This window comes from Nycticebus coucang, chromosome 24, assembly GCF_027406575.1.
Source record: "Nycticebus coucang isolate mNycCou1 chromosome 24, mNycCou1.pri, whole genome shotgun sequence".
Taxonomy (NCBI): domain Eukaryota; kingdom Metazoa; phylum Chordata; class Mammalia; order Primates; family Lorisidae; genus Nycticebus; species Nycticebus coucang.
The window spans coordinates 29,209,090-29,224,271 of record NC_069803.1 but is presented as its reverse complement, the minus strand read 5'-3'; the positions used below and the strand labels follow the sequence as shown (position 1 = coordinate 29,224,271).

Here is a 15,182-nt window from a genome sequence, read left to right as displayed (position 1 = left end):
ACTCTATCAAAATTATCTGACATAGAAACATACTTATAATCTCAAGATTCTTTCATTTTCCTGTGCAAACAAGCATATAATCAACAAAGAATAGCAACTCTGCTTCTTTTACTTCAACCCTTCTGCCTTGTACTTTCCCTTCCTGTCTTGGGGAGCTGATTAGGAGTAATGAGGTAGGCACCTTCGCCTCATTCTTTAACTTAAAGCAGCAGTTCTCAACCTGTGGGTCGCGACCCCTTTTTAACAATGAAAATAAATTGCAGCATTAGGAAGGTTGAGAACCACAGACTTAAAGAGAAGGATAAAGATTTAATTTTTGTACGTTTTTAGTTTTGGTAGCTACACTTTATCAGATTAAGTAAATTCCCTCTAAATCCAAGATGTTTATCAAATTTTTTTCTCTTCTAATCTAAAAAAATCTAGATAATTAGTCTTTTCTCTCTGGTTAATTTTGTGCTGTTCTCTTTGCTTTACTATTCAGTAGGTGGACATGATGGAGACCAGCACACAAAGTTTTTAAAGTGTTGAAAGACATAAAACCTGCCAACTCTGAATTCTGTATCTTGCACAGATTGTCAGAATCAATTAAAGAAAAAAAAAGTAAGGCCCAAATATATGCTGTGTACAAGACGTGGTAAAGACATAGGTAGGTTGAAAATAAATGGATAGAAAAAGTTATACATGGGTGCCAGCCCCATACACTGAGAATGGCGAGTTTGAACCCGGCCCTGGCCAAACTGCAACAACAAAAATAGCTAGGCGTTGTGGCGGGCGCCTGTAGTCCCAGCTACTTGGGAGGCTGAGGCAAGAGAATCGCCTAAGCCCAAGAGCTGGAGGCTGCCGTGAGCTGTGACGCCACAGCACTGTACTAAGGGCAACAAACTGAGAATCTGTCTCTAAAAAAAAAAAAGTTATACATGCAGTAAGTGTAAAAAGGCAGAAATAGCAGTATTAATTCCAAATTAAAAAAGAAGATTTCAAGATCCAGAATACTATGAAATAAAGGTCATTTCATAATAATGAAAGGATCCATTTGTCAGGGAGGTGTGTGTATTTATACACACATACATACGTGCACGTGTCCCTGGTAGCACAGACGGACAGAAATCATCTAAGAGACTGCTAAGCTAGCCTCTCAACAAGACTGCTTGAGGCAATCAAAGCCTCTCCCGTGGTTTCCACAATGCACAGGTCACTTACATTTTTCATTTTTGACACCGATCTCTCAAACAAGCTCTAACCTGCGTCGTGGGGATACTGAACATGCACCATGCAGGCCCTCTGAACTTACCATCTCCAAAATGATTCAGCTCCTTCCCTGACACGTATGTTTCCTTTCCCAGCTTTTCTGTCTCAGTGGTATCGGCCTAGACACCATCCACTATTTACCTCTCACATCCAGGGGGAAGATCACCAATTCCTTTTTTGTTTCTTTATTTTTATTTTTTTGACACAGTGTCTCACTTTGTCACCCTCAATACAGTGTTATGGCATCACGGTAGCTCACAGCAACCTCAAAGTCTTGGGCTCAAGCGATTCTCCCGCTTCAGCCCCTCAAGTAGCTGGGACTACAGGTGCCCACCACAACACCTGGCTATTTTTTTTTTTTAAGAGACAGGGTCTCACTCTTGCTCAGGCTGGTCTCAAACTCCTAAGCTCAGGTGATCCATGCACCTTGGCCTCCCGGAGTGCTGGGATTACAGGCCTGAGCCACCGCACCCAGCCCAGAATTGGCTTTCTATAACACAAATCTAATAATGCCATTTTCCCCATGCCTGTGGATACTTTTATTAGCTCTTATTTTATGTGCTTGATGTATAATTAGACTTGGAAGAACTAGAAGAGACCATGTTTTGCTCATCTTAAATTTCAAAATTCTAGCAATTAGAATATCCCAGATCATTACAGAGGTTTTTATTAAATGTGTAGATTATAAAATTTGCAGGAAAATAAAACTTCAATTACACAAATTACTTAAATAATTAACTTATCCCCCAAAGAGAATATCTAGCAGAAAAAAAGTTTTGAATATAAGTAAAAGTAAAATAATAAAAACACAGGTGGGATCTCTTAATGTAAAAAGATGTAGGAATTTTAGTTTACTTCATTAGTAACTTTATTCTCAAAACAGCTAATGCAACTTTAGGCTACCTTAAGCCATTAGCAACAGTTCCAAGTTACATTAAATGTTATGGATACCATATTTTAAGAGAAATGACGCATTTCTCAGAATGAAGCCTTGTCATTAAGCAACATATGAATGTAATATACTTCTTTTAAGCATCGATAAGTTAACTTCACCTTTTAACTCTTCAACAGAAGTGATCATATTCACAAATAAAATAAAGTGGTAAGTTACTTTTCATTATTCATAGTTCTCAAAAGTTAACTCACAGCTCCGGAATAGAGCTCAAACTCTTGCTCAGGAAGGAACGAGTGCCAGCCGTCTTCTATCACTTCAAACATGGGCCGATAAAAGAAAGGGTACATCAGAGTGATGGAGTCCAGCGTAGACAATGCCTAGGGGGCAGAAAGGGAAGAAAGAAAGGAAAAAGGAACACACCACAATTTGAAACACGTTCTAACTAACAAATTGGTTATTAAGCAAATATGGCCTGTGTAATGATGGGTACCCAACACATTTCTCTAACAACTGAACATGTTCTCAGAATGAAGTTACCACAGGGACAGTAGGTCACAGAAGGATCAGGCCCGGGATTTATTCAGTAACAGACAAGCAGTGCAGCAGTTTAATGAACATGTCTCCATCCAGTTATTTTTCTTTCAGTCTGTAAGTCATGAAGCCTTCTCCCCACCAACTCAAAACAGAAAACTTTAAGAACATGACTGTATAATCCATTATCCACTTCTATGTACATATAAATTTTTCTCCACTTCTGTATCATCATCTTTGGCTGCCTGTCACACCAAACAGAAGCCAGATATGGATGTCTGACTTAGATCAGAGCTGCTGCCATCTGTCAGCACCACCACTATTTCAAATGCAAGTCAGCAACCACTCTGACAGGCAGTGAGTAACTCGTATTTGGACGTGCAATTATATTTTATATCACTAGAGATAGGTATTTTCCTTTAAATGCATTAATGCTGAGAGAACTGAAAACATTACAATTCCAAAAGGCAGTTACACAGAAAAAAAGCTTCCTCAGACTTCTTGCTACAATTTGGAAAACCAAGTGCCTGCCAATTACTCTTCCAATGGGATTCTGTGAGTGCGGCAGAATACATTTGAGGCTGGGCACAGTGGTTCAGGCCTATAATCCCAGCACTCTGGGTGGCCAAGGTGAGCAGACTGCTTGAGCTCAGGAGTTCAAGACCAGCAAGAGCAAGACCCCATCTCTACTAAAAAAATAGGAAAAAAAAAATTAGCCTGGCATTGTGGCAGGTGCGTATAGTCCCAGCTACTCAGGAAGCTGAGGCAAGAGGATCACCTGTCCCAAGAGTTTGAGGTTGCTGTAAGCTAATGTTGTCTCAAAAAAACAAGGCTGTCTCACACACACACACACACACACACACAAAGAATATATTTGGGTATGCAAATTCCTGATTACAAAAAACAGTTCAGGCTGGGCATGGTTCACCTGGGCACGGTAGCTCTTGCCTATAACCCTAGCACTTTGGAAGTCTGAGGCAGGAGGACTGTTTGAGTCCAGGAATTTCAGAGAAGCAAAATGAGACCTTGTCTCTACAAAAAAACAAAACAAAACAAAACAGAAAACCCCCAAACGAACAAAAGCCCAATGAACAACTCATCTGTGCTATGGTAGGAGGTAAGGGGACTGTGCTAGAAAAGCGCCAGAAGCCAAATTCACATGTTCACACACGTGTTCACCACGCTGGAAAGTCAGTCCGTACACCACTCATCTGCTGAGGTCAGATGAGGAGGACAGCTCATAATTCCTGGTTTCTTTGCAGTGCTAAGCACTTCCATGTGAGTCAGTCTCTAAAGAGCTATATGTTCACACACACATCTACAGCACTGCTTAAACAGCTGATTAAAGCCGAGGGAGGGAATCAGCAAGGGAACATGCTTTTTTGCCTCTTCACGACTTTGCTTCACTGCAGGCAACATCTCTAATCAGCCAACCACCTTACAGATTTCTGGTCACAAAGAGATAAGAACAATGCCGACTAGTCAGTGAAAATCCACCCTCATAACTGGAAGACAAAAACAAAAAAAGCACATTCTCAACTCAAGTGGGACAGAAGCCTCTGCCCAAATACTGGGACATGAGTTCAACTTAGAAACCGAACATCATGTCTTACAGCCAGCTAACAAATGGGTAAGACAAATAGGTCATCTTCTCATTTCCTGAAGTAAAATTTTAGCAAAAAGGAACATGTTACATGCCATCCACTCAGTTCCGCAACAGCTGTTCCTCTATTTCTCTATTCCTGTTTAAATAGCAAACAAAATCCTAGTTACAGATGTTTAAGGCTTTTTGTTCCCTTTAAATGGCTAAGCCAGGAACATTTTTTGGACCCAAAGCCCAGATTAATTGGACAGAAAAAAAGCAATGTATCTGTAGAAAATACTGTCAACATAAGGTTAACTGACATAATTTGATGACAGTGATCTAAAAGAAGGCAATTTAAAATTTAAGTGTATACCAAAGTGGTTAGAATCAATGGGAAGAAAACAGTTCAAGTTCTTCAATTTATTCTTTTTTTTTGCAGTTTTTAGCTGGGGCCGGGTTTGAACCCGTCACCTCCGGTATATGGGGCCGACACCCTACTCCTTGAGCCACAGGCACCACCCCAAGTTCTTCAATTTAAATTTTACATTATTCAAGTAAAATTATCTAGTATTTTTAACCCGATCAATGGTCAATATTGTTTGTGTAAACATAAAGCAAACATTTCCTGTCTTAAGCAAATTGATATATGGAAATTCACATTTACTAAAATCAAGCAAAGGACTACAGCCATTGGTGATAATTGCTTTACAAAAGAAATAACTTAAAAGTCTCACCATATCTACACTTACAATAGAATATGATTCAGCCTTAAAAAGGAAGGAAATTCTTTTACCATTTACAACACAGATGAACCGTGGAGATATTATGCCAAGTGAAAAAAGCCAGTCACAAAAAGCCAAATACTGTTCCACTTCTGTAAGATCTAAAGTGGTCGATTCAGAGACAGACACGGAGAGCAGAATGGGGCTTATCACGGAGCAGGGAGATGGAAATGGGGAGTTGTTGGTTAGTGGATATAGATTCAGTTTTCCAAAATGAAAAAGTCCCAGAGATCTACCGCACAACAAAGTGAATATAATTATTATACACTACTAAGCCATATACTTAGAAATGGTTAGAGCCTAAAGTTTTTATTTATTTATTTTTTTTTGAGACAGTGTCTCCCTCTGTCACGCAGGCTGGAGTGCAGTGGTACAATCATAGCTCACTGAAGCCTTGAATTTCTGGCCTCAAGCCATCCTCCAGCCTCAGCCTACCAAAGTGCTAAATTTATCATCCAAACCAGCCATGGATTATAAATTTTATGTTACATATTTTTTTCAACACCAATTAAAAAAAAAGTTCCAACACGCAAGTATACTAAATAAATGACAGAGGCCCTCCAATGGTAGCTGCTATTTGCCACATAGTATTCTAAGGATTCTATATTCTAAGAACTAATATAATTCTTATGATAGCCCTAAAATTTAAGTTATACTCATTTTATGAAAAGAAACTAATGGTCAGAGAGGTCAAGTACCTTACCAATGCTCGTAAGGGACCAAGCAGTAAAATCAAGAAGCAAAGTGTGCTGTTACAGGGAGATCCAATAATCACATTGTAATATGTTATTAATATTTCTACTCAGACTTCTAAGATTTCATTCCTTAAAAAGATATACTAGTATATTCAAGAAACACAATTCCAATTCTAGCTGCTAATCTGGCAGAAAAGTAAACACTGGACTCAACTGACTCTCACTAGAGGTTTTCAGCATCTCCGAGGAAGCCCTCAGAGGGCAGGTGGGAAGGTCAAATTAACAAAGGCTTCTCCCTAATCATTACCTGCCCATCATAACTCAACCAAAACCAATTCTAACTCTGTTTTATGGGTTTAAAATTCCACACAGGATTTTACTGGGGCAAACCCACTAAACAGAAAAATGAGTTCACAAATTCACATGCATATTCACAGAGAAAATATCAAGACTTGTATAGTGACTATGAAATATCAAGCAAAAGTTTAAAATTTCTCCACAAGAACTTCTTTACTAAATCCTAATTATTTGATCAATATGAACTCATGGAAATTCCATTAGACCACATTAGACCATAATTCCATGGAATTCTAAGAAATTCATGCAACAGCGTTACTTATATAAAAAGAGTAACAGTAAATGCTGCTGTAAGTCAACAACATGCACTCATAGTAACAGTGAATCAGGGGGCTTTTCCTACCAGGCTGCAGGATCTGAGTCTGAGAACGTGACCAAATATCTATTGAGAAAACATAAGAGCTGTATTGAGTCATGATATAATCAATCAGATTCCGCCTCCAAAATACTCACCTCAATGGAACTGGCTATATTCAAACATTCCTCCATTCCAGGAATATCCAACTGTATAATTCGAAAATCTTTACATTTTATGATGATGGTACCCAGTGATCCCACAAATCTGTAAGAAATTACAAATCATGCTTAGAAACACATATTCCTAACTTCAAATACATGATTATCTTTGAAAACAGAATATAGTTATAATCACCGTCTGTGTTCAGCTTCTCCCTAATTAGCCTACTCACGGAGGAGAACAGTCTGCATCATTAAAATGTGAGCTGTAACTTACAACATAGGTATTTTTAAAATTTTTCAGATACATACAGTAATGCACATTCGACTAAATCTTTTAATGGAGATTATTTGATTTGGGGCCTTACTTCAAAGAATAGAAAAAAGACCTACAATTAATGTGTTCGGTGTTTGTAGAGACAGATTTCTAAAACACTGGAAAATAGTTTATTTCAGAGATTTCACTTATTTCCAAAATCTTGCAGCAGTCCATTTAAAATACCTTTTCCTTTTTTTTTTTTTGAGACAGAGTTTCACTTTTTTTGAGACAGAGTTTCACCCCCGGTAGAGTGCTGTGGCATCATAGATCATAGCAACCTCAAATTCTTGGGCTCAAGCGATCCTTGTGTCAGCCTCCCAAGTACCTGGGACTACAGGTGCCTGCCACAACACCCAGCTATTTTTAGAGATGAGGTCTCGCTTTTGCTCAGGCTGGTCTCTAACCTGCAAGCTCAGGCAATCCACCCACCTCAGGCTCCCCAAGTGCTAGGATTATTACAGGCATGAGCCACCACACCCAGCCTAAAACATCTTTTTCAATATTTAAAAATTATGAACTTGTAGTATCTCTACTAGAGTAAATGTCATATCATTTTCTATCAGTAAGTTTCATACAAATTTAACGTCAATTTTACCTTAGTTGGAATAGTTCTCATTGTTTTGTTCTGTTTATACTTGCTGATAGCTCTGCTTTTTTTTTGTTTTGCCTTGTCACTGATTGCCTCAATGCTTTCCCACGAATAGTCCCTAAACTAGGAATTCTTAGATTGATCAAAAGCTGATAATTTTATTTACATTTTACCCACTTCCTACATCTACTCTCTCCATGTACCACCTTAATTGTAAGCACTCTCATGTCTCACATTCACTACCATGTTAATTTTGACAGGCATATATTAACACTGGTCAAATCCTATTTAAAAAGATTCCAGGGCAGCGCCTGTGGCTCAAAGGAGTAGGGCGCCGGCCCCATATGCCAGAGGTGGCGGGTTCAAGCCCAGCCCCGGCCAAAACCATACACACACACAAAAAGATTCCACGAGACATGCACAACTGATCAATACAATGAAATGCCTTTCATTAAAACAGATGTTCAAAAATTGTACTCTTAGCACTTCAACTTTCAGCGTAGATGGTAAGATGATTTACCTTCCCACCTGAAAAACCAAAAAGCTCAACAGATCCAAGCAAAAGAAATCAAACTGCAACAACACATATCAAAATCAAACTACTCAAAACTGGTGATAAAGAGAAAATCTTTAAAAAATCCAGAAGGGGAAAAAAAGACTAGTTACAGACAGAGGAACAAAAATAAGGCTAGCAACAGATTTCTTCTGGTAAACAACATAAGTGAGAAGAAATAAGACCAACATCTTTAAACTACTGAACGTTTACAAGAACACTTTCGGCGGCGCCTGTGGCTCAGTGAGTAGGGCGCCAGCCCCATAAGCCGAGGGTGGTGGGTTCAAACCCAGCCCCGGCCAAACTGCAACAAAAAAATAGCCGGGCGTTGTGGCGGGCGCCTGTAGTCCCAGCTGCTCGGGAGGCTGAGGCAAGAGAATCGCATAAGCCCAAGAGTTAGAGGTTGCTGTGAGCCGTGTGAGGCCACGGCACTCTACCCGAGTGTGGTACAGTGAGACTCTGTCTCTACAAAAAATAAAAATAAAAAAAAAAGAATACTTTCAACACAATTTTATACTAAACAAAAATTATCTTTCAAAAATAAAGATGAAATAAGACATACAAAATTTAAAAAATCCAACACCCGCAAATCTGCACTACAACAAATGTTAAAGAAAAGGTGTTGGGAGCTCATGCTTATAAATCCTAGCACTCCGGGAGGTCAAGGTGGGTAGATCACCTGAGCTCAGGAGTTAGCGACCAGCCTGAGCAAGGCGAGACCCCTGTCTCTACTAAAAATAGAAAAAATTAGCTGGGTGTTGTGGCCAGGGCCTGTAGTCCCAGCTACTCCAGAGGTTGAAGTAAGAGGATCACCTTAGCCCAGGAGTTTGAGGTTGCTGTGAGCTAGGACACCACAGTACTCTACCCAGGGCAATTGAGTGTGACTCCATTTCAAAAAACAAAGAAAGAAAATGACACCAGATGAAAATACCAAATTACAAAAAGAAATGAAGAGCACAGAAATGTTAACTACATACTTAAATAATGAAAGTTTATTATTTATTGTAAGGTTCCTGTACTACACGTAGTATAAAGTTTAATAACGTTTAATAACATATGGCATTAATCACAACTTTACAATGTATATATTATGATATATACATTATATATAATGTGTCTGTGTACACACATGATGGTATAAGATCACTTGGAGACAGACTGCGTAAGTTAAAATTATACAATAAACCATAAGGCAATCACAAAAATAAAACACCAAAAAGTTACAGCTAATAAGCCAATAAAATGACTCATTTAAAACAATTCAATACAAAAGAAACCAAAAGAGGAAAAAGACGAGAAAGATCAAATTGAACAAACAAAACATACAGTATGAAGACATAAAACAAAGTGACAGGCTTGAACCTAACCATATCAATAATTATATTAAATATTATTGGATTAAGCACCGCTATTAAAGGGAGAGATGGTCAAATGAAAATGACCCGACTATATCCTTTTAATATAAAGAAACAAACAGGTTAAACATAAAACAGTGAAAAATATATATAACACTAACACCAGTCAGTGCCAGCTATATTACTATCAAAGTAGTAATATTACCAAGCATAAAGTCTTTTCATAATGCCATAATTCATCAAGAAGACATTAGAATCCTAATTGTATGTGCACTTACTAATACTACTTCAAAATGCGTAAACCAAACCTGATAAAACTAAAAAGGATTCATTCCACAATTACAGTCAGAGGTTTCAAGACTCTTCACCTCAATAACAGGCAGAACAAGATCAGAAGATTCTGAAGACTGAACAACACTAGCAACCAATTTGACCCAATTTGTATTCATAGAACATTCCATCCAATAGTAGAGTACACATTCTTTTTAAGGGCACATGGAATCAAGATAGACCATGTTTGGGGTTGTAAAATAAGTCTAAACCAATAAAAGGATTCAAGTCATACCAAGTAAATGATCTGACCACAATAAAATTAAATCAGCTATCAATAACACTGAAATTTCTGGAAAATACCCAAACATTCAGAAACCAAAAAACATAAATAACGTATGGGTCAAAGAAGAAATCAAGAGGGAAATTAGAAGGTATTATGAACTGAATGAAAACAAAAATACAAAATGTGGAATGCTATTAAAGCAGAATGTAGGGCAAAATTCATAGTTCAGAAAACCTATGCTAACCTCAGATTCCACTTTACTAGTAAAAGAACAAGCTAAACACAAAGCAGAAGAAATGAAATAATAAAGATCAGAGTAAAAATAATTGAAACAGAAAACAGTAGAGAAAAAAGGTCAATAAAAGTGATAAACCGGGGGTGGCACCTGTGGCTCAAAGGAGTAGGGCGCTGGCCCCATATGCCACAGGTGGCGGGTTCAAATCCACCCCGGTCAAAAACTGCAAAAAAAAAAAGTGATAAACCGGTTGAGCGTGGCGGCTCACTCTGGGATGCTGAGGCAGGCAGACTGTTTGAACCCAGGAGTTTGAGATCAATCTGAGCAAGAACAAGACTCCATCTCTAAAGAAACTAGCTGGGCATTGTGGCGGGCACCTGTAGTCCCAGCTTCTTGGGAGACTGACGTGAAAGGATCACTTGAGCCCAGGAATTTAAGTCAGCGGTTCTCAACCTGTGGATCGCGACCCCTTTGGGACTTGAACGACCCTTTCACAGGGGTCACCTAAATACATCCTGCATATCAGATATTTACATTACGATTCATAACAGTAGCAAAATTACAGTTATGAAGTAGCAATGAAAATAATTTTATGGTTGGGGGTCACCATAATATGAGGAACTGTATTAAGGGGTTGCAGCATTAGGAAGTTTGAGAACCACTGCTTAGTGTAAGCTATAATGCCATGGCACTCAACCGCAGGGCGACTGAGTGAGACTGTCTCAAAAAAGAAAAAGAAAAAAAAAGGCTCAGGTGCCTATAGCTCAGCAGCTAGGGCTCAGCAGCTAGGGCGCCAGCCACATACCCAGGGGCTGGCGGTCCTGGCCCGGGTCTGAACAATGAACAACAACAACAAAAAAAAATAGTGTGTGTGTGTGGGGGGGGGGGGATTGTGGCAGGCGCCTGTAGTCCCAGCTATTTGGGAGGCTGAGGCAAGAGAATCGCTTAAGCCCAAGAGTTTGAGGTTGCTGTGAGCTGTGATGCCACAGCACGCTACTGAAATCAACATAGTGAGACTCTTGTCTCAAAAAAAAAATCTAGGGCAGCACCTGTGGCTCAAAGTAGTCAGACGCTGGCCCCATATGCCAGAGGTGGTGGGTTCAAACCTAACCCTGGCCAAAAACTGCAAAAAAAAAAAAATCTAGCCAGGCTGATGAGGAAGAAAGGAAGAAGCCACAATTTACCAATATCAGCAATGAGAAAGATGGTGGTCGCTCCAGCTTCTACAGACATCAACAGGATAAGGAAATACAATAGAAAGAACCTCTGTAAGTTGACCACCCAAGGGACTGTAACAAACTGGTCAACATATGGAGGTGGTCAACATGAGGAACTTACACTGAATACGTGGTGCATGTATTACACTGGTGCATGTCCAGTCTATAAAAATTAGGTCAACTTTAAGGAGATGGTCAGTGTAGGGAGGTGGTTCTACTGTATATCTTAAAAGGAACAAACTCCAATGTGAGCATTTCACTTGTGCTCTTTCCATTACACCATGCCCCTTCCCGGGAACTGTGGAGATTGTGTATAGTTTCTCATTTCACCCCTAACAAATTAAAAGGTCCCTGTCTTCTACGCCTCCTTCATGCCTTACAGAGCTCAGCACCCAGTAAATGCCAGGTAAATCTGAGAAAATGAATGAGTGAAAAGTAACCATACACAAAGGAAATGTCGAAAATTCACCCAAACGGTGTTAGTACCAAAATGATAATCAGGATGGTAACCCCGTGATAACCCTGACCACTCAGACCACAACGAACAGTTATCAGGTATCCCTGGTATGTATGGCTTTCTGCTTTCTACAACTCAAACCCTGAATCTAGGCCAGAGAGAGCTCACTCTGCAAGCCAGATGGGCGACCGGACGCAAGGAAAGCACTAGAAGTGTTTTTGCAGGAGCCCACAGCAGGACCCCCGGGTTCCTCCGCACAGGCGGTGGGATGGACACTCACCGCTTGTCAATGGCGTCGATGTTTGAATGGAGGAGCCATAGCTCCTCCGTGTTGTCCTGCCGGGAGGACAGGATCAGGTGGTGGCCGGTCAGACACAGGGTCCCCTCGACGGCAGGATAGAAAGGCCGGTGCAGCACCGCATTGTCCACCCGCGGGGTCTTGATCAGCTCGGCAAACTCCATGTTCCCCCAGAGGCCGGAGCCTGGGGGCGGCCGAGCCCCGGAGGTGCGCGGCAGTTACACGGCCGCAGGGCGGAGCCGAGTGACCCCGCGCCGGGCGGGCCGGGGGCGGGGCCGGGCGGGGAGGCTGAGCCCCGCCCCAGGCCGGGGTGCGCACGCAGGCCTGCTGCCCCGACGCCCGCCGCGCGAAGTCCAGAGCCGGGGCTGGGCCGGGCCCGGAGTCGCCCTCGCACTGTCCAGTCACCAAGGCCCACGCCACGGCCGCAGAGAACGCTGCTGTCACCTGCGCACGCGATCGTGCGTGGGCGGCCTGAGGGCAGGAGGAAAAGGCCGCTGTCGGGCCAGCTTCCGAGCCAGGGCCGCTGGCGACTGCGGGCGGAAGTAGCTGCTCGCCAGGGAACCTAGAACAACCGCGGGCGGAAGCAGCGGAGCCAAAACGCGGAAGACGCCCTGGTTAGGGCCGGAAGCTCGTCTCCGTGTGGGTCCGGTTGGAAATGCCTCCGGGCACACAACCAGAACCGAGGACTTGAGTTCCTACCGGAAAACGCTTTCTTAGCTTTTGCACCCTCTCGCCGCACCTTCACCCGCTGCACATATTCCTCATCAGAAAAGGCCTGGGAACGTGGCACGAGAGGCGGACCCAGTCTCGCCTCCCTCCCATTGAGTGGTATCCACCCCTGGAGTTCTTCAGAGCATGCAACGCCTTAAATTGCGACGATATTTATGCATTCGCCGTGAAGAGAGGGCAAGCAAGGGATGGAAACTGTTGATTGTTTGCCCAGCGAAGCCGCCAGGTGGTAGAGAGGACCCAGGGCCCAGCCTCGGACTCTGCAGAGCGCCGTGCCACGAGCTGTGACCTTGAACCATGGAGGAAAAGCATAAAAAACACCTGTGAAAAGGATTTAGGTCAGGCGTCCTCAAACTGCGGCCCGCGGGCCACATGAAGCCGTGTGAATTGTATTTGTTCCCGTTTTGTTTTTTACTTCAAAATAAGATACGTGCAGTGTGCATAGGAATTTGTTCATAGTTTTTTTTTTTTTAAACTATAGTCCCGCCCTCCAACGGTCTGAGGGACAGTGAATTGGCCCCGTTTACAAAGTTTGAGGACGCCTGATTTAGGTAGATGTAGATACACGGCTCGTACGAAGAAGTGATTAATCCTCTCCCAGAGGACACCCAGTTAATCTGTAATAATGCCTGAACTCTGTGAAGTCCAAGACGGTGCATTGGTCGCCACTGCACAGCCTCTCCACCCACCTAAATTATGGTGGAAATTTATTGAAATAATACTCTTTGCTGGTTCCTCTCCCACGTCCCTCACCGAAACTGACATTTTTCATTCCAAAATAGGAAATAGAGGGGAAATACGTCCTTTGGTCTGCTGTTACTTCATTGACCTTTGAAATCCTCAACAAGTAGTATCTTAAGAACAGTGAGTTGGCCAAAATCTCACAATAGTCACCAAGTCAGTTGCAGGACCTCAACACATCACCCAACCCTTCTCCGTGCTTTTGTGCTTGTCCTTTGTAAACTTCTTAAAACACTATAATATTGTTAGAGCTGAGAGCCTAGCTTATTTGTCTGCAAGAGAAAAACAGGAACCAACAAAGAAGGAGAGATGAGGGAAGTGATTGATAAAGCTATTTTTCAAACTGGAATTTTTATCTTTTTCTTCCCTCGTGTGGTTCATATGACAATTACCAATTGTGGAAGGGAGAGTTTAATTCCAAAGTGAAGACTTAGGGAAAGTTTTGCAGGTCAAGCATCCTTTGAAGGGGGAACCTTGAAGGACGAATAAGGTTTACACTGAATACAGTGTGGCCAAGAAAAATGTCCAGTTTAGGGATATCTGCCAGATGGGGGAGAAATTCTGCAGTAATTCCATTGCTTTTTTCTTTCTGTTTTTGGGGAGGGGGGAGAACTATGAAAATACCATGACTGTTTTTTTTTTTCTTTTTTTTCTTCTTTTACAAACCCTTGTGTCGAGAGCTGACTTTCAATAGATCGCAGCGAGGGAGCTGCTCTGCTACGTACGAAACCCCGACCCAGAAGCAGGTCGTCTAGGAATGGTTTAGCACCAGGTTCCCCACGAACGTGCCATGACGGCCGCCTTTCCGGCCGCGCCCCGTTTCCCAGGACGAAGGGGGACCCGCTATCCGAGGCCAACCGAGGCTGCCCTATCGTTCCCCCTGGGCGGGATTCTGACTTAGAGGCGTTCAGTCATAATCCCACAGATGGTAGCTTCGCCCCATTGGCTCCTCAGCCAACCATGACTGTTTTAAGTAAAAAATGTTTACTATTCCACAAAGTCATAAATTCTTTTTTGCCCATGAAAGAAAATTGTCAATATCATGCTGGATTGCTAAAGCAAAACTATAATAAAGTTTCATTATAACAGGGAAAATTACATTTACTCTAGTTGAAGCTCAAAGCCTGGAAAGCCCTTGAGATCTGAGGAAACCAAAAAATTCAATAGTAAAGAATAGAATATGGGGAAGCAGAATATATTACTTTATATATGAACAGTAGATGGCAGTGGAGTTCAACGAGTAATGGGATAGGCTTCTGTTCTATCAAAATAATTTAGAGAAGCTGTAGTCAAATACATTCTTGTCTAAACTACCTGGCCATAGGGTCAGGCAAGTTTCAGCCCCTGGCAAGTTTCATGACAGCCATCCTGAGATAATTTGCTGTTTCCTCCTGAGATTATACCCTGTTTCCCCGAAAATAAGACATCCTCCGAAAATAAGACCTACTTATAGGAAAGATAAGACGTCCCCTGAAAATAAGACCTAGCTCATCTTTGGGAGCGCACCTTAAAATAAGACGCTGTCTTATTTTCGGGGAAACAGGGTAGCTAGAACATTGCCATTACAGGGAAGTGTGAAACAGA

The 15,182-nt window shown here is 41.7% G+C and overlaps 1 protein-coding gene across 1 annotated transcript in view; it reads right to left on the bottom strand.

Annotated features, from left to right (window-relative positions):
• The window catches only part of MTMR9 (myotubularin related protein 9), a 31,885-nt gene extending 18,760 nt beyond the window's left edge, over positions 1–13,125 (bottom strand). The window contains exons 1-3 of the mRNA XM_053578668.1: positions 12,111–13,125; positions 6,547–6,655; positions 2,395–2,520 (exon numbers count right to left, since the gene is read on the bottom strand). Coding sequence (XP_053434643.1) covers positions 2,395–2,520; positions 6,547–6,655; positions 12,111–12,292 — 417 coding nt within the window. The 5' untranslated portion in view covers positions 12,293–13,125. The remainder of the gene's footprint in view (positions 1–2,394; positions 2,521–6,546; positions 6,656–12,110) is intronic.
• Between the last annotated feature and the right edge of the window lie 2,057 nt (positions 13,126–15,182).